Source organism: Nicotiana tabacum, chromosome 15 (genome assembly GCF_000715075.1).
Source record: "Nicotiana tabacum cultivar K326 chromosome 15, ASM71507v2, whole genome shotgun sequence".
In the NCBI taxonomy this organism is placed as follows: Eukaryota; Viridiplantae; Streptophyta; class Magnoliopsida; order Solanales; family Solanaceae; genus Nicotiana; species Nicotiana tabacum.
The window spans coordinates 75,286,245-75,304,777 of NC_134094.1; the positions used below are offsets into that span (position 1 = coordinate 75,286,245).

An 18,533-nucleotide genomic window follows, 5' to 3' on the forward strand; every position below is an offset into this window, starting at 1 on the left:
GAAGGAATACAAAATATGGAATATGAACACTATGTTGGATGGAGAGGAGGGAGTCATTTTGGCAGAAATTTTTAAGCCAAGGTGCCATATTTTGCTGGGAATGGTGGAGTTTTATTGAAGAAAGACCATATTTGGTTAGATTTGGGGCAGTGAAAAAATGTGTAAAGTATCTACCATAGAGTTAGGGCAAAACTGTTACCGTATTTGCTACTTAGGATGAGTGGTAGAGTTAAATTTGCAGCAAATAGTGTGCTAATAAATCTTCCATTGTAATTTTTGATTTTTTTTCCCTTTTTCTTTTTATTATTATTAGTTCTCTCTTTTTTGGTTTGATTTGTTGTCATTTCAGAGATCGATATTAGGAATTTTGTCCTGCATATTCCAAATTACTGCTTAAACTTTATTTGTTGTGATTGGCTAAAGAGAGAGGGGCAACCACCCTTTGAATAAAAATCCCAAGCTCTCTGTTATTGCCTCATTTTTTTTTCTGGGCTAACTTTCTTTGCTAGGGAAATCCTTTGGTTTTCACCAGTCTACATGTATGTCATTAGTTAATTTTGATGGGAATCATAATTTCAGGTCCACCATTAGTATATATTTACATGGATATTTATGTATTTCTTTCGGTGAAAATAGATTTGAATATTGGTATATTACAAAATATATACAAAATAGACTGTCACTATACAAAAATTATACAAAATAAACTGTTACTATACAATTTATATATAATAAACTGTAACTATACAAAACATATACATAAATAAATTGTCATTATACAAAAAATATACTAAATAGAATGTTACTATACAAAATTTATACAAAATAGATTGTCACTATAAAAAAATATGCTAAATAGACTGTCACTATACAATTTATATACAATAGACTATCACTATACAAAATATATACAAAATAGACGGTCACTATATAAAATATATACTAAATAGACTGTTACTATACAAAAAAATATACAAAATAGACTGTCACTATACAAAATAGACCGTCAATATACAAAAAATATACAAAACAGACTGTCATTATACAAAAAATATACAAAATAGATATTTCGGGCTATTAGATGCAATAAGTTTGGGCCGAAGGGCCATTTCGTCTCCGTGGAAAAAAATATTGGTTATCAAAATTTTGAGGGGGTTATAGAGGGTAGTTTTTTCATTTTTTTTAAGCCTTCCTTATATATCAAACTTCTGAACCTTATGAGAAAACCACCCATTGTATAAGATGTCAGCTGCCGTGAATAACTATTTTGAACTACAGTTAAACTTCTCTATAAAGCCTCATTTGTTTCGAATTTTTTTGGCTGTTATAGTGAAGTGATGTTATAAAGAATATATATTATGACATAACATGAAAGATTTGTTCCAAAGAAAACTTGGTCATTATAGTGAGGTGTTATTATAATGAAAAACTTTTATAGAGAGGTCTGATTATATTAAAGGTTAATCAAGAACGCCCATGAATAATATCAAAAGTTAGAAACAATAACCCTGCATTTTTTGAAGTTGATATAATGAACAGAAGTGATTTAAGTGAATCAATAACAGAGTCACAACTCTTCTTGTTTCAGTCATTAGTATAAGGTCATTTGCAATAGGGGAAAAAAAGAAGCATTGGATCAGAACCACATCTACAAATTTTACTCAAAGAAAAATACATATCATACATAGGCCTTTCAGTAAAAATCATATGGGAACTCAGCCTGCGCACATATACAGTCATAGTGAGTAGAGGTACCATCCAATACAGAGCAAAATCTATAGTAACAAAACTATAGAAAAGTCAGCAGAAAAATACCTGCTTTACACATAAGAGAGAGGTAGACCGGTAAAATAAATACAATTAGTTTAGGCCGACCGGCTAATTCATTTAAATTTACTCCAAAAGCACAAAAAGTTGTACAAAAAAACATAGAGAAATTAAATGGCCAGCTAAGTCAATTTTACAGACAAGATATGACCGAGCAACAGATGGCCTGAACAATATCAGCAATTGAAACCGATCAAATACACAAAGGAGCAAAAGTAAGGAAAGAAGATTACCGTTTGAAGTTAAGAGAAGAAATTAAAATGATGACTCTTTTATAAAGGATTAATTAAGAGGCCGAAATTAACCGTGCAACGCTTTGAGATGACTAAAGACGTGACTATTGGAGTTTGTTTTTTTAATAAATAGCACAGTTGGGTATTTAACAAGGGTATTTAGGTATGCAAGCTTTTTTGAAGTATAGGGAACTTGCATTTATAACATATAAAATTCCAAAAATCAGTATTTACAATGTGTTGTAAACTCCTAGAACGAATAATTCCACCTCTAGTCTATACTGTGCAGGGACAATAATGATGTAAAAAGCATCATGTAGGAGACAATTCAGAGGAACTATCTGCGAGATTTTGGTCACATAAATGTCATCTATTTCAGTTGCTGCAACAACAGCTTCTCTAATGTCCAGAGCCCGTGATCAACCAAACGATCGTTGCTGTTGCCAACCCCAAGAATCCACCGGCAACAACCTGCATCCGCGATGCAGCATGTAAAATTTCTTTCTTTTTTAGGTTTGGTCTACTCTGAGAATGACCAACTGTTAAAAGATCAAATGTTGAATTATTGACAAACATGTGTATCAAGAAAAGGTCAAAGACATATGATGAAAGTCTTTTAGTTGTTTTCCCCTTTTGATAGGAAAATCTTTTCGTACTAGTAATCAAACACCAGAAAGTTATTTTCTTTCGGTCATACCAAATGCACCATGATGTCTAGTGTGAGGAAGATACAGGAAAAAAATAGAAACACACACACGCTAGTACTAACTAAATACTTGTCTAATTCCGACGAGAAAATGCAGCTCAGAAGATCTATTTCATTGGTAGAGTATGTAGAATGTAGAACTATGTAGGATTTAAACCCAAGTTATATAATTTTTTTAATTAAAAATTGAAGAGAAACCTGAGGAGGAGTGTGACCAAGGAGTTCACGTAGTGGTATGCTATCTGCAAGAGGATGTCCAGCAGGAAGTTCACACACAATTTGGTTCAGAACCTGAAAAAGAACAACCCAAGGATTTCAAATGAATTTCAGAATATGTTTTTGAAATCTGTTGCAACTATTCTATACAAATGTTATAATTTCTTTAGACGAATGCATGTAGATTCACAGGAACAACTGCTTGCAAATAAATGCAGATATCCACAACATGAGCTTCAGACCTCCGCTTGACGTCCAGCCTGCAATCTTACACCTGTGGCATCATACATCACCTGCCACAATAAATTACCACATGAGCGATCTTTTGCATAACACACAACACAACATACATACTACATAATTAGAACATACTGCAATATAATGCAGAGAGAAGTTTGGAACATACTACAGATGCATTAGGGTCTATTTTCACTTTGTTTCTCATGGTGAAGCAAATCACTTTTTTACTCTAACCTAGCTTCATTGGCAGTATGTCCTTCTTAATGAAACAGAGATTCTACTGCATAAACTAGTGAACTTCAGTTACAGAAAATAAGAGAATGTTTCAACCTTGTCTTGTTGTGTATAATAGATTAAGATAGAGTAGTTCATCCTAGATTTTGAGGTGCCATGAGGTTGGACAAAGACATGTTCACTATAACGGAACAAGCCAATCCCATCTTTAAAAAGGGCATCCCGGTGCACTAAGCTCCCCCAATGCGTGGTGGGATCCGGGGAAGGGCCAGACCATAAGGGTTCATTGTACACAATCTTACCCTGCATTTCTGCAAGAGGTTGTTTCCACAGCTCGAACCCGTGACCTCCTGGTCACATGGCAGCAACTTTACCAGTTACGCCAAACCAAGCCAATCCCATCTTACATGCCACTATTTTATACATGACAGAGTATGTGGATCACTTGCAACCTCAGAGTACAGACACGATACGTATAGAAAAAGTAGCAACGCTTTAAGTCACTAATACATAACTTGAATTCTATGTATTGCGACATGTACAAGGTTAGAGGAAAAGTGCATCTTTCTAAATGTGTATGCATTTTACAATGTGATTTCATAATGAGGATGGGAAAGAATTCAGAGAGAGAGAGATGATACCACACATGCTAAAACTAATGCAGTAGCAAAGAGCGATCCTCCAAAGCCCTCTTGCAAACCAACAGCCGTGGCTAAAGCAGTCACGGTTGATGTATGAGATGATGGCATCCCACCAGATCCAACGAGTTGCTTCAGATCCCAATGTCTCTCCTTGTACCTGTAAGATACTCGGGATTAATAGATATAATCCTTTTTAAGATGTCTACTTGTCGACTACACCATGTAATTCTTTGTCATTATGTGCAGAGAACAGAAAGAATAAAATGACATACATTATCAAACACCAGTTATAAGTAATATGACGTCTCTATCCAGATGCTGATGCTAGTATTACCAGTACCGGGTTCATTTGAACCCACTACTTTTGATGCGGAGCATAAATTTATGTGTGAAAATCTACTAAAATTATAACAAATAGTAGATATGAAACTATAATAACTTTAAAAATACAATCGGTTCAATGATAAAAACATTAAAAATTGAACTCATAAAGCTTAAATCCCGGATCCGCATCTGTCTCTATCATTCTTTCATTGACCCTCTCCCCCACACGCATACCCGCTCGGCATATTTCTCATCTAATCTGTAACAGAGAAGGGCACCTGAACTTTATAAGCCTGATTTTACACCATACCACATGTTTATGCAGGATGGAATTGGACTTGATCAAATAAGAACTGGATTTAAGAAGCACTACCGCATGATGCCCTAGAGCATGCCAATCCTCATACTAATTAAGTAATATCTTAAAAACCATTGCTTAATGTCCAGAAGCATGTCAATCATTAAGTTTAATATTTTGGATCAGAATTAATAATGCTTAAGTCTAAAACAACAAAACAAATGGTGTCAGATATATTGCCAAACGAATTGAAAACCAAAAGATACTTCTCAATCCTAACCACAAGCTTTCTTGAATAAACAACAACTAGTACGACTCTATCTTAATCTAGTTGGGGTTGGCTATATAAAGCATCTGTATCAATTTTCATTCAAATATTCAATAATCTCTTTGAAGGCAACAAAATTTCTTGAATAAAAACAAAACAAATTCTTAGCAAGCTGATACATATACAACAATAACGCCTCAATCCCAAACAAGTTGAGATCCGATTGCATGAATCTCTATATCCATTAAGCTCTATTCAGGTCTCATTTTCCAATACGAATGTACATGCATTTCATCATTAGCCCGACGCACAAAGCATCCCTGCGGAAGGGTCGCACCTGATGTAGATAGCCTACCCTAATTCAAGAATGTACATGCATTCTGCTATATTCAGGTTCATTTTCAATGATACATATATATATGGGATCAATAAGCAAAAGAAAATAAATAGAAAGTGTGCTGAGAGGGGGTACCAAGAAGTGAAGAGCTTGGCGGATTGTGCAAGAGCAAAAGCAAGAAGAGCAGAGACCAGGGGATAATTTGTAAAAAAGGAAGAATTAGAACCATAATTAGACACAATTGTGGTGGTAGTAGTAGCTGATATGTTGATGGGGACTGAGTTTTGGATCAATGTCACTGTTGAACCCCTCATCTCATCCATTTCTTCTTTTTCCTCCCTATATTTCTCCAAATTATGTAGGAAATTTGGAGGAAGAAAGGGAAGAAACAATGACGATTGATCCCCTCAAGTGTTCAGGTGCTTTTTTGGGTTCTACTCCCTTTTTGGCTTCTTTGAGGGAATGAAACAATATGGAGAAGTGGGGGTGTCATTTGTCAACTCTCACCATTAATGAATGGTCATCCGAGGTTGCAGTCAAAAGAACGTGCCACTTGTTCTCCTCATGCATGCAATGCGAATAGTCTCTCTCTAAATAAAAGAGGACCTTAATTTTCTCTCTCTAAACAAGTGATGCAGTAATTATTACTCCATTTGAAAAATCAAATAATATTCAGTTTTTAATTTTATTTTAAACAGCCTAAGGTTATATCAGTAGCACTTTTATGTAAATTTTAAATATAAAAATCAAGTAAATGATCTTTTTCAAATAATTCAAATATTGAGATACACAATAAATTTAGATGTTTCGACGGTTGTACTTCAAAGATTATTAATTAATGTTAAAAGTGAGGAACTTGTCCAAAAATTGGATGAGAGTAAAAATATTGCTGATGTTTTCCTGATATTTGTGTCATGCACTCTTACTGTGATGGGAGAGGGGCTAGAATGATCTTATAGAGGCAAAACATTTCTCAAGTTTGTGCAGAGAGATTATTTTTCATGTTTTTTGGTGATTTTGGTTTGCGAAATAAAAAAGAAAATGAACACTTTCCTTTGCCATTCACGATACCGTACGTGCTTAAAGCAAATTCACTTTAGAAAAACGTACGTACTATTTAGCATTAACCATCTGCGCTGGGAAAATAGCACAAAACAAAGGATATCCCCGACATTCTACACAATAATTAACCTAATAAAACAAGCATCAGCACATGAATCACATGATTTTAAGTCATGAATAGGGGCGGCTGAATAATGCACATTTGCTCAATGCTTGCAACAAAAAGGCTCTTGTTTTTCAAGAACAATCTATGTCATGAAAATTGAAATCTTACATTAAGCCGTGGCTCCCAACTATGGAAAATTCATTAAGCCAAATCTGATAGGAAACATCTCATCTTTAGATATTCCATTGTGACGGATGAATAGAGCAGTAAAGGCATGCTACTGTACCAGAACTGCACTTTCTATATATATACAATGCAAAGAAGTTTGTACACTATTTATCACCATTAAGCACCAGCTCTACAGGAGTTCAGCATTGCTACTTAAATTAGTATGCAGCAGCTGATGGGCCCAGTATTCTCGGTAGGGAACATAGATGTGTATGCGAAACACCAAAAAAATTCACCAACTATTAGATTTTGAACCCATAATTTCAAAAGTATAATGAGTTCAGTGCTAAGAACTTCAATGGTTAAATCCAGTAAGCCCAAATCCTGGATCCGCCTCTCGCCATCAACATCTACCAGCCTTCAACTTTGAGCATGGGAAGGTAATCTGCGAGGTACATCTTTTCCTTATGAAAGAGAGCCAACAAAGGATCTGTTCTAATAGAAATGAGGACCATACTCCTTAGCTCTTTCAAAGTAGTCCTCAATTGTGAAATGGAAATTGCCACCAACTGCGGGATATTGTTGATGGGCAGCTTTTGTATTCTTCAAGTAGTTGCCTTTGGAAAGCTGGATCAGAAGTTCTTGATGTTGTGAATCACTTAAAAAGTGCTAGCAGAGAGATGCTACCTATGTAGATTCATACTCACTGGAAGAAAAAGAAAGAAATAGGATGTAGCTTTCATACTCACTCCCAAGGAGACAAGAGGGAACTATAACAGCATATCTTAGATAGCCGACGGTATTTTCACCATTTTGTAGCTTTTAAGTTAAATCTCAATGTGTCATAACATCAATCCTGGGAATGACCTTGCTTAATAGAATCCTTCCCCACAAGATTCATGAGCTCTGCCTTTGCTGCTACCGTTATTGCTTTGAAGTCTGTTTGCATATACCTTCCCCTGAAACCAGCAAGCACAGGGAGCTTATTCAATATACTTAGTTGAAGGTTATGAACATGAAAAGTGAGAGGTTCAACAGGCTTTTTTTGTACGGAACTCTTAGTCAAAAGTGAAAAAACCACCAAAACACTAATTCTTTTAAGGGCTAAAAGAGATTGATCATATCAGCAAGATGCTAGTCAGAAACCCTTCAGCACGACGTGACTTATTTGATATTCTAGGATGAAGATATTGAATATAAACACTAGAGGTTAATGTAGTAGGAATTGTTGAAATGAAAATGGCTACACTTTTTTCTGTTTTATTTTTGTCGGTTGGAGGATTAAAAGGAGAATGATAAACTCTTGAGGGCCCTGATTCCTCATCAGATAAATTTCAAACTGCACATAGTTGACAAAATAATCATACTGACACCCTTGCTAGTCTGCAATCTTGCCATGTTTCATTGCACAGCTATAGAAAGAAATACTCTGCATGTATATGCTGTAAATGATAAATGATTAACTCTAATCATCTTTGGCCGAAAAAGATCCGAGCATATTTTTCTCAATAGATCAGCTTTAGAGAGGATGTACCAGAAGTGAGTTCTCGACCACGTAGCAGACGGGAATGCTGGGCTCGCAATGCCATGCAATATCCTTGTGATAGCTCTAGGAGTAAACTTGGCATGTGAGTTGCACTGTAGGAATACCTGTTCCATGTAACAAGGAAAACATTAAGACTGCATTATTTTCTTCCCTTGGGAAGAACTATTTGAGAAGAGAACTACCTTTATATCAGCTGTCAAAAATGGGCTGCAATTAAGAAATCGATTGTGTTAGCATATAGATTGACATCTTTGGGAAAAGAACTGATGCTGTATATAAAAAGACAAACTAAAGAAAGTGTAGAAATACGTAAATGAATAGAACAAGCTGCAGTCTGTCACAGAAAACAAATTATTCTGATCCCCAAAATTTGAGGATATAAAAGACATCACAAAATAAGACACCGTGTACTGGATGCTTGAAATCTGATAGACAAGACATCTAACAACTTGGGAAGTAGCAATTACATCTCCTATGCATGAACAAAGCAATAGCCCAGAAACTGTGATAGGTTTCTCACCTGCTTCCACCAATCTTCTTTGGAACGTCAACTTCAGTACCACTTATAAAATACTCTGCAATTTTCCTTTGCAAGCAAGGTGTGTGTTGACGGCCAAGGCAACCATGCACCTTGTCACATGCTTCTGCTGCAAATACAGCAGCATCGTACATCGTGTCCATCTTCCTTACCTATGACAAAAGTCACAATCACAAGACTGGGAGACAACAAGAATACTATGTCATAAAAGCTTATATGCCTGATATTTTTGCATGAACAGCAGAAAGCTATACTAAAGCCCTTCAACTAGTAGGCAATGATACCCTGGTGCTCAGGATTGTCCTAACATATATGGATCACTTGGAGGTGACTTACATGTAGTCTAGGTAACAACTAACGCAAAGTCATGATAATTTACTGTAAGAGATAACCGGACAAAGGAAACAAAGGCTTAGGTGTTATCATTAAATTGAACGTGTTGTCTATTAATTTTAACTTAAACATAACATCTCTTCATCCCCTCCAAACACCAAAAAGAAAAAAAAAATATTTAGACAAAAATGCGCATCTGTTCCTTCAAATGAGTAGATTAAAAGTTCACGGGAAAATAACCTACCGATGGAACTAGGTAACTGTTAACCTACATTATTGTTGGCCAATGAGTTGGTAGCTTCATTTATAAATGAAAAGCTGTGTGGATTTCAGTACAGCACATGTTGTATAGTTAAAAAAGTGAAGATAACTCTAGGTGATATGCGCTCAGGCTCTTACCTAAGGATAGTAAATTTCTTATTTGTATCTTGCTCCAAGATCAAGAACCCAACATTTGTTTTATTTTTACATAAAACAAATATATGCTGATATTAATTTATCAGCTTCCGCTTCAAAAGGAAGCAAATTTACTTCAATTTCTCTTGCCAAGCAGAACAACAAAACAAGAATAGAGGAAAATGGACAAAAGACTAAGTAAGGACAATAAGCTATAGGTCAGTGAAAGTCACCATCTATTCGATACTAAAATCAAGTTTGAGACCATCTTGATACATCGAATCAAAATTCTGGAAGAAGCATGACCAGTCAATTTTTAAAACAGATGGGTGTGGCACTGAGTTGGTACTGTTCTGACAATCCTGCGCAAGTTCAATGACACTCTTCCTATGATGAAAATTCTCATCACGTTTAAACAAGGGTGTCCTCCTTTCATCTTGAACCCAGCTCTGGGATAAAGGGTTAGGGAGGAAAAACAGGACAATAGGAAGAATTGCATCTTTGGAGGAACATGAAGGAAAATCAAACTTCAGTTATTAATGAAGAGAGTCACCTTACAACTCTCAACCTCAGATAACCACTTTGTAAGCCATGTTGCTAAAGAACAGATATCCTTTGGGACTTCCATGATAACATAACAATAAGCCTGATCCTTCAGCTCATATGTAACTTCCCCCTTCAACTGAGATAGGAAAGAGAGAAAGTTATTCATGTCTAATAAAGAAAGCAGAAAGTGAATAATTAATGTTGAACTGAGGATTGCTTAAGAGCATCAAGTTTTGGTGTTAATGTCACCGTTTGAATAAAAAAATGGCAGACACATGAAGCGCACATACAAATAGATAACCATGCACAAACAGATAGTAAAAGGTTTCATAATATTAATATCTATATTGTTCCTTTAATATTTCTAAGGATCAGAAGGTAACCCTTAAAAAGTACTGCGCCAGACAAAAGAATTTTATGCTGAACATAAGGGTATTTAGTGAAGTACAACATTCTGCTGGATTTACCTAAAACTATAAACTGGAATTTTGCTGGTGCATCATTGTTCATCCCGTGTCAAGTCAAACAGCACTGCCGATTACTGCTAATATTTCTTGCTTAATAAAAAAAATAAGAAGCATGGGCCAAATGCTTATATTATTCACGGTTCTAGAAAAAGAATGATTGGGTTTGCAAAAGCACTAAAGCAATCAAAGAAATCATTACCTAATCCACCCATACAATTTTGGGGAAATTCAGATCTTTATAGCCAGCTGTGGCATCAATGCGCAATACTATGTAATACCTTTCATGAACTCCCTTCACATCCTGGTGGAAGACCACCACAAATATGAAGATGAGAGTAAGGCTATCAGAAACCAAAGACTGAAGAATATAATGTTTTTCATTTTTCCTGTCAGTTTTCTTGGAGATGAATTCTGCTCAGGTAAGGTTGTTATTAAATGTTATATCCAAAAATCAAACTTGCTGAAGAGAATTGCATAACTCTATACTCACTATCTTCATCATCATCCTCAGTTTAACTAGGATCAAAGATTTTGATGAATTACTCCATGAAATCTTTGTGTTTCTAAGATCTAAATCTTTACTGCTAAAAGTGTCAAAACATGACGTAGAATAACCAATATCAATCTGGAATAGCAAGAGAGGTCAGGAAATTCACACATAACTTACATCAGTATGTCTAGTCTTTCACTAATATGCGCAAAAGACCCCATAAAAGAACTACTGTCCATATAATAGCTGCAGATGGAACTTACCTTCAGTGTTTGCAAATGGTTTGACAAGTCATTGACTTGCAGTCTGGTGCTGTTTGCTACACTTGGTATGTCAAATATATACTGCCCATCTTTGATCTCAGAGCTAATATACATGAAGTGTATAACATAAGATATAACAGAAGTTTGTGAGAGCATATGTTTGTTCTCACAGGAAACAAAAATAAGGTACTCACTTCTTCAAGATAGCAGCAACCACAGCATCTTTCATAGCTAGCAATGCAGGGAAAGTCTGCAATAAGTTGTTAAGTTCATGATGTAATGTGAAAAATGGAAGCCGCCACAAAAACAGCAAAAGGAGGCAGACAACCACTTTTAGGTGTCTTTCTCGTTCTTTTAATTGCAAAATCCTAATCTTGCAGGTCTAGTCCTTACTAAGTAATGTTCAAAATCAAACCAAACGTTAGACCAACTGAAAATAAAATTTGCCCTCGAGCATATAAAAATCTGCCAACTGGCTGCTGCACTTAATCATGCTAAATTAACTTTAACTAACCTGATGAAAGTTTAACGTGCATGTTACACTCATCTGTGGGAGTAGGTGCAAGTATTGGACCTCGCCTAGCTCCAATTGTGTTAAGATCGTTAGTATAACCTGTGAGAGAGAAAACCAGCTCTTCAGCATCTTACTAAGATAAAAGAATGTACAACTACATCATTCAGTTCCGGTCTTGCACTATCCCACATTTGTATAAAAAAGGGAAGCTACTTTCACAGCAAAGGTATTCAACAACAGATCAGAAGGAATATACAGAGGACATGCACACATCAGGTGGTGTGAAAGTTTATTATCTATCTCTAATTGAGTAATAAAGATTAATATATGTTCTGATAACTGTAGAAGACATGTTCCAGCTCTGTTTAGGCAATGACTTAAAATGCCAAATACTGCATGTACAGGTCAATTTCATAAAATAAAATAAAAGAAGGAGCAGGTATTATTATTCAGGATCTAGGATTTTCTTCTTTTCATGTCCAATGTTCCATAAGAATGTTTCAAGGATTAGTAGTCTCATCAATATACTGCAAGTTATAAATTTAAACACAGCCAATACATTCAGTCTGTGACTGTGCTCAAGGATGTATGATGAAAGGGCCATGCCTTTGGGTTGCAAATACGTTGTCTTGAAAAAGAGTTTTTAACCCAAATAAAAGATCAAAATGGTTATATATAGAAAAGGTGATTGGGTAGTAATAGAAGCATTCAGAAAACTGATACTCAGCATACCAATTAAAATGACAGAAAAAGTACCTCTTCTTTCATATCAAATTTACGACTAGCAGACTCTTTAACTAATGAACATATTTTCCCAGCAGAGTTCGTGCTGTCACTGAAAATTTGACACAGCAATTTGTTCACCACATACTCGTCGACACCATCACTGAGAATAAACAATATGCAAAGCTTTAGAACCCTTAGATTCAAATGAACTCTATGAATATTAAGAGTTTTTTTCATTTCTTTATCACCTGTACATAAGACTGCGAGTCTTAAAATAGGAAACATCATCAAAAAAGAGATGGCAATAAGAGATTCTACCATCACGTCCAGCACGACCAATCTCCTGCACAGGTAGCATCAATATTTTGGTTAAAAGAATTGCAAAAGTCAGTATCTCGGAAATTGCAACCGTCATAAGCATAAATATCGACCTGGACATACTCTTCCAAGCTTTCTGGTAAGCTGTAATGTATTACCTGAGACAGAAGCATTTAGCAAGTCTTAATATGAATGTCGCATAGGAAGTCAGGCACAATTGCTGCACATTTAATGCAGCAGTACTTGGAATCTTTAGTCAACATAAACATTTTGGAAATTGTTTAATGTTGAAGTGCACCTTGTGGCCAGAAAAATGAGAGATGATGAAAGCTATCAAAAGGAAGCGTGGGCAACTAGTAATCTCACATAGCAAAAACAGATAGTTACTTTTTATAATTACAAGAGAAAATCCATGTTGACTTGAACTGGGATCCGAAACCAACCACATAGCAGAATAAGTATTTAGGAACAAAATGCTGAATATAGTGGTGTTCTTGATTTCTTCTTGGAAACCTCCCTAATTTGGAGGTTAATGCAGACAAAAGGGCAAATATATCATATTGGAAAACCAAGATCTGTTCTTACAGCTTCAATATCCTTCTTATTCAGTCCCATGCCGAATGCCACAGTTGCAACAACCTTCCAGAAAATATTGATGCAAGTTAAAAAAACTTCATTTATATAAAAGGATAGTATTTATTATCTGTAAATTAAAATGAATAGAAAATATGAATTGCTTCTCTCACCACTCTTATCTTGTTTGCACAAAACAGTTCCTGCGTACGGCTCCTTTCCTTTGCGAAAATTCCACTGTGATAACTCTGAAAACAATTCAAATTGTAAGTCACTTAACCCATTAGGCATCAAATGATTTACATGAGGATGCAGGTAACTGTAAACTGTTTACAAAGAATAAACCAAAAGGCAGATACAAAACCTTTGCCGAGATATTACTGTCACATAGATATTTGCAAATGAGATCAGTTTCGAACTGTGTACATTGAGGAGGGAAACAAGAAACCAGAAGTCAAGTTATGTGATACAGCTACAGAAAACAAATATAAAAAATGAGAGTATCACAGACAAATAGGAAGCAGCACCTGAAATTTGCAGTAAATGATGATGCTTTTAGCCTCTGAAAAGGGGGAAGTCTTCAGCAAGGTCATCAGATCTTTCATCCTGAAATCAATTGAGTAAATTTGTAGCTTTCATTTTTTTTTGGGGGGGGGGGGGGGGGGTTATTCAGTTTGTCAAGGGAAAAGATTATGATAGACTTACCTGTTTTCGCTCAGAGATACTGACAATTGCAAATTATCCCTTGGTTTCACTGCTTGGATAAGATTACTTGATGGAATATCCAATGCATGCATCACACTATACAATGTTTTAGTAGTTGCTGTTGCTGTCATTGCAAGTATGCATTGAGCCTTGAGTCTATCACGCAGTAATGATGCTTTAAGCCGCATATACGAAGGCCGAAAGTTGTGTGACCTACCAAAATGTTCGTGATTGTTGATACCACATAGAAGTTACATTTAAATAAGCAAAAGAGAAAGAGAAAAGATAACAAAGTTGCAAAGCTAGACTAGAAAATGTAACTTTGAAAAGGTCAGACTCACCATTCAGAAACACAGTGGGCTTCATCAATAACCACAAGTGAAATTTGAGTGTCACAAAAAATGGATAAAAATTCTGAATTGAGAAACCTCTCTGGTGAAACAAAAAGGACCTGAAACATAAGCATCCACTTATTTTTTAGGACAAGGAGATACCGGAAAGAAAATGACCTCATGGAACTGCTATCGCATCTTGTTTATAATATTAGTCAACACTCAAATGAGATCGAATTTTTATATGCTCATCCAAGAAAGTCCACATTAAACTTGGCCAGCAGATGTGTGACTAAATGTGATAGTGAATGGATTAAAGCTACTTTGATAACGGTGGTGTCCGGCAGCTTTGCACACATCAGCTATTCCAATGGCTACATGTATCATTCTATCAGTACATGTACGGAGTAATTCTAGTCACCAAGACTTTAGGCAAATGGGAAGAAATCACCTAGCCCTTTTTTTTGGCCTCGGCTGGGATTAGAACCCTAGTCTCCTATGATCTCCATTCCAGTTCCATCAGCTGCCAGGTCACACATTTGGGTGTAGAAGTATATAAATTTAGTCGTAAAATAGCAGTTGTCAAGTGGGTTCAAATAAAATATTTATGCAAAATTTAAACAGCTTTAATACTAATTTATATATATACACAATATTATTTTTTTGTGAAGCGGGTTCAGTTGAACCCGCTAGCCACCACTTGGGTCCGCCACTGGGTGTACATCAAAGCAACTTTGGAGGAAGTAAAAAAATCTTACCTTTATGGATCCCTCTTCTAGTAACTTATAAGTTTCCAAAACCTCCTCAGGTGTCTGCAACAGTGAAAACATTAACTCAGGAATAGCTCAAAATGCCATAAATTCAACAGGGCTAAAATTGCTAATAAGTTATACGCAACCTGGCTGCTACACAAAAGACCACCCTCCACAGCAGCAGGCAGCTGCTTTAGCTGATCAATCATTAAAGAAATCAAGGGGCTAATAACAACCGTAACTCCCTGAAAAACCATTGCCGGCAACTGATAACACAGCGACTTCCCAGCACCCGTTGGCAAAACCAACATTGTAGATTTCCCTGAAAGCACCATCTTGATTGTCTCCAACTGGCCATCTCTAAATGAATCATAACCAAAAGTCAGTTTTAACAACCTCAACAAATTCTCATCCAACGCCTCATTTCTAACTCTCATCACAGCATCTTCAATCAACTTTGCATCAAAATCCATCCTTTCCCCTCCTCTTCCCTTAACTTCCACAACTAAACCTTCTTCATCGCACAAACCATTCCCCCCTTCCCCTTCCTTACCTACAACCCCAACTTTCTTTTTCCATCTTCTATAGAACTTTTTACCACTTGATGAATTAGAATTCCTTCTTTTGAATTTTGATGCAAACTTTTTACCATAACCATTTATGTTGAGCCTTACAAAGTTACCCTCATTAACACATTTAACCTTCTTTGCAGGCAACGAAGATGACACGTTGCTCCCTATTAAATTAGGATGTTTCCTGACAACTGCTTCCTTCTTTTCAGTCTGTTGAGCCAGTCGGGGTTCAATAGAATCAGCTTCAGCAGGCTCAAGATTGAGAATGGCTTTTCGGGTTTTCGAAAAGGAAGCAAATTTGGATAAGCACAAGCCTCCAGCAGGAAGAACTTCACCAGAACTGTTGTCATTGGACAAAAGGGTGTCGTTACGGTGGATTTGGAAGGGTAAATCGGAGAATTTTGGTGGGGAAAGTGGATTTTGAATTAGGGGTTTCGAACAGGAAGCATTTTTCGTTAAATTTGGAAGAACTTCACTTGAAACGGTGTCGTTTTTATGAATTTGGAAGGGTGAACTGTAGGGATTTTGTGGGTTTTGAATTGGGTTTTCTAGGGTTTTAGGATTGGAAGGAGGATTTTTTTTGGGTTGTTTGGTTGAGGGTTTTGGTCTTAGAATTGGGCGGGAAGATTTTGTGGATGTTATAGAGGTGTATTTGGCTTGAGTTCTTGACTTTGCGGTAGAAAGGAGAGCACGGCGCGACGGCAACGGCGACGGAGGAGGAGGGTGGCGTGGTGGGGTTGAGGATATGTGAGAGCCATCGGAATCGGAGTCGGAATCCATAGAAGATTTGCTCGGAGTTAAAGACTGGACTTTTGCTTTTTTCACTATTTCCTCCAAATTTCCCGCCAAGATCCTGTGAAGATCAATGTTTTTTGAAAATATAAACAAATTTCGTCACTAAATCATTTTCTCTTTCTTTTTCCTTTTCTCGAGAGAATATGAGATTTGGAATAATTTCATAACTTGACAGCAAACAAGCTATTAGGTTATATGTTACACTAGTCCTAGGGTATGCGTTTTGCGCGTGATTCTCGTCTCAATGACAAGACGATCTTAAAAATCACATATATTACTAAATAATATGTTTGAATTATAAAATAAAAATTAAAGTAAAAGTGTAAGTTTTTGAGAATGATGAATGTTGATCATATTTACCTAACTTGATAAAGGAATAAATCATACCCCGCAAAAGTCATCTAATGCCTCAGTTGTATTTCAGTGACCTAAACACAATGTAGCATTAGAGTATGTGTATTGCGCGTGAACCGATAACAATAAGTATAAAATTATAAAAGTTAGATAAATAATTTTAAATGTGTTTGAGATATAAAATAAAATTGAAAATAAGCTCATGAAAATGATGAATATAAGTCTAAAAATAAAATATGTTGAGTCAGTGTTCTAAAACAATAGATCATAGTGATATAGTTCAAAATTAAATAGCTATGCAAATTTAGGAATTTACATTAAATATATCAAAGTAGAAAACTGTCCTTTACTTTTCAATCAACTTCATAATATGAAAGTTAAACTGTTTAATTTTTGTCTTAATATGTTAGTTTGTCAATTTTTTTAATTATAAATTATAGGTATTATAGAAAAAAATAGTTAATAAATAAAAGTAATATACATTATAATTTTTTTGTAACAGACTAATATATGTTATTTTAATTGATTTTAAAAATATTATAACTTCTAACATAGTTTAAATTAAGAAATATGTAATAATTTGAAAATTTTGTTTGATTTTAAAGTGTGAACATTCTAATACATTACTATAGTGTTCCTACGAATTACTAGGTATTGTAATTATGATGAAAATTTAGCTGTAAAATATCAATTTAGAAAGAAAAAAAAAAAGAAAGGATGGTGGCAATACAATTATTTAATTTGAGTGAATCTAAAACATTTATTTTGTATTTTATTTATAGTTTTGAAATTGAACAAACGGAATCTAAAGGGCGAAACGAAAAACAATGACTAATCTTACTCTTCCTTTTCTTTTTAAAAATTGTTATTACTTTTCCTTTTCAAATATGTTATATTACACATAATTCAAATAAGGAAGGTCTTGGTACACAAAATCTATATTATTATTGAAAGGAGAGGAGAAAGCATTCTTCTTAAGCCAAGTGGCAACCTAGAATAAAGCCACATGGCATAAATAGTTAATATTAGTTGTTTATTAAATAATTAGTTATTGGTTATTATTTTTGAATTTAAATATCTATAAAATAATAAAATAAAATATTTTACAATAAAAACGAAAATATCTATCAAATAATAAAATAAAATATTTTATAATAAAAAACGAAAATTTAAAAAAATTATTCATTCAAATTGGCGAGTAGTTTCAAGTTGGACTTTTTAAATTATTTTAAAATAAAAACACTAAAATTACAAATAAAATAAACTACTGCCAATTTAAAATTTCTTTGTTTTTTTAATAATTTTTGTTTTTCTTTTTAAAAATAAAAAGTTTATTTATTCAAAAACTATTTTTGATAATAATAGAATAATTTATAAAATAAAATAATATGTATCTTCTATTAATAAAATGAAAGTAGCATACAAAAATTTAAATAAAGTAATATGATAATAAATATTGGATAATATAATGAAGAAAAATATAGAACTAAATAGTTATTCGATGTCTATATAAGTCTTATTAATTTAATATAGATTTTATTCATTAAAATTCAGATAATATTATTGAGAACAATAGGAAAAAATTTTAAATAAAAAAATATTTCAAGAGTAATAAAATATATATCTTCTATTATATTACAAAGAGAAAGTAGT

General features: G+C 34.6%; 2 protein-coding genes across 5 annotated transcripts; both read right to left on the reverse strand.

Annotated features, from left to right (window-relative positions):
- Positions 1–2,204: 2,204 nt before the first annotated feature.
- LOC107819978 (uncharacterized) lies at positions 2,205–5,794 on the reverse strand. The gene is made up of 5 exons (XM_016646174.2): positions 5,460–5,794; positions 4,098–4,254; positions 3,225–3,275; positions 2,965–3,057; positions 2,205–2,531 (listed from the first exon to the last, which is right to left on the reverse strand). Exons 1-5 carry the CDS (start codon positions 5,645–5,647, stop codon positions 2,460–2,462), a joined length of 561 nt encoding a protein of 186 aa, XP_016501660.1. The 5' UTR covers positions 5,648–5,794; the 3' UTR covers positions 2,205–2,459.
- Positions 5,795–6,778: 984 nt separating this feature from the next.
- Positions 6,779–16,595, reverse strand: LOC107819977 (ATP-dependent DNA helicase Q-like 5). 4 transcript variants are annotated; one of them, XR_012699310.1, is made up of 20 exons: positions 15,306–16,594; positions 15,166–15,219; positions 14,417–14,526; positions 14,076–14,288; positions 13,898–13,976; positions 13,735–13,788; positions 13,544–13,618; positions 13,383–13,436; positions 12,911–12,955; positions 12,728–12,822; positions 12,510–12,639; positions 11,754–11,852; positions 11,434–11,489; positions 11,240–11,342; positions 10,027–10,155; positions 8,727–8,896; positions 8,389–8,413; positions 8,195–8,310; positions 7,410–7,619; positions 7,149–7,287 (listed from the first exon to the last, which is right to left on the reverse strand). XR_012699310.1 is itself a non-coding variant. In XM_016646173.2 (19 exons), exons 1-19 carry the CDS (start codon positions 16,509–16,511, stop codon positions 7,511–7,513), a joined length of 2,922 nt encoding a protein of 973 aa, XP_016501659.2. In that variant the 5' UTR covers positions 16,512–16,594; the 3' UTR covers positions 6,779–7,510. The 4 variants fall into 4 exon arrangements, 2 of the variants coding, with proteins under 2 accessions (XP_016501659.2, XP_075086989.1); XM_016646173.2 differs by having other exon boundaries at positions 6,779–7,619; XR_012699311.1 differs by lacking the exons at positions 7,149–7,287; positions 7,410–7,619; positions 8,195–8,310; positions 8,389–8,413; positions 8,727–8,896 and adding exons at positions 10,487–10,576; positions 10,686–10,787 and having other exon boundaries at positions 10,131–10,155; positions 15,306–16,595.
- Between the last annotated feature and the right edge of the window lie 1,938 nt (positions 16,596–18,533).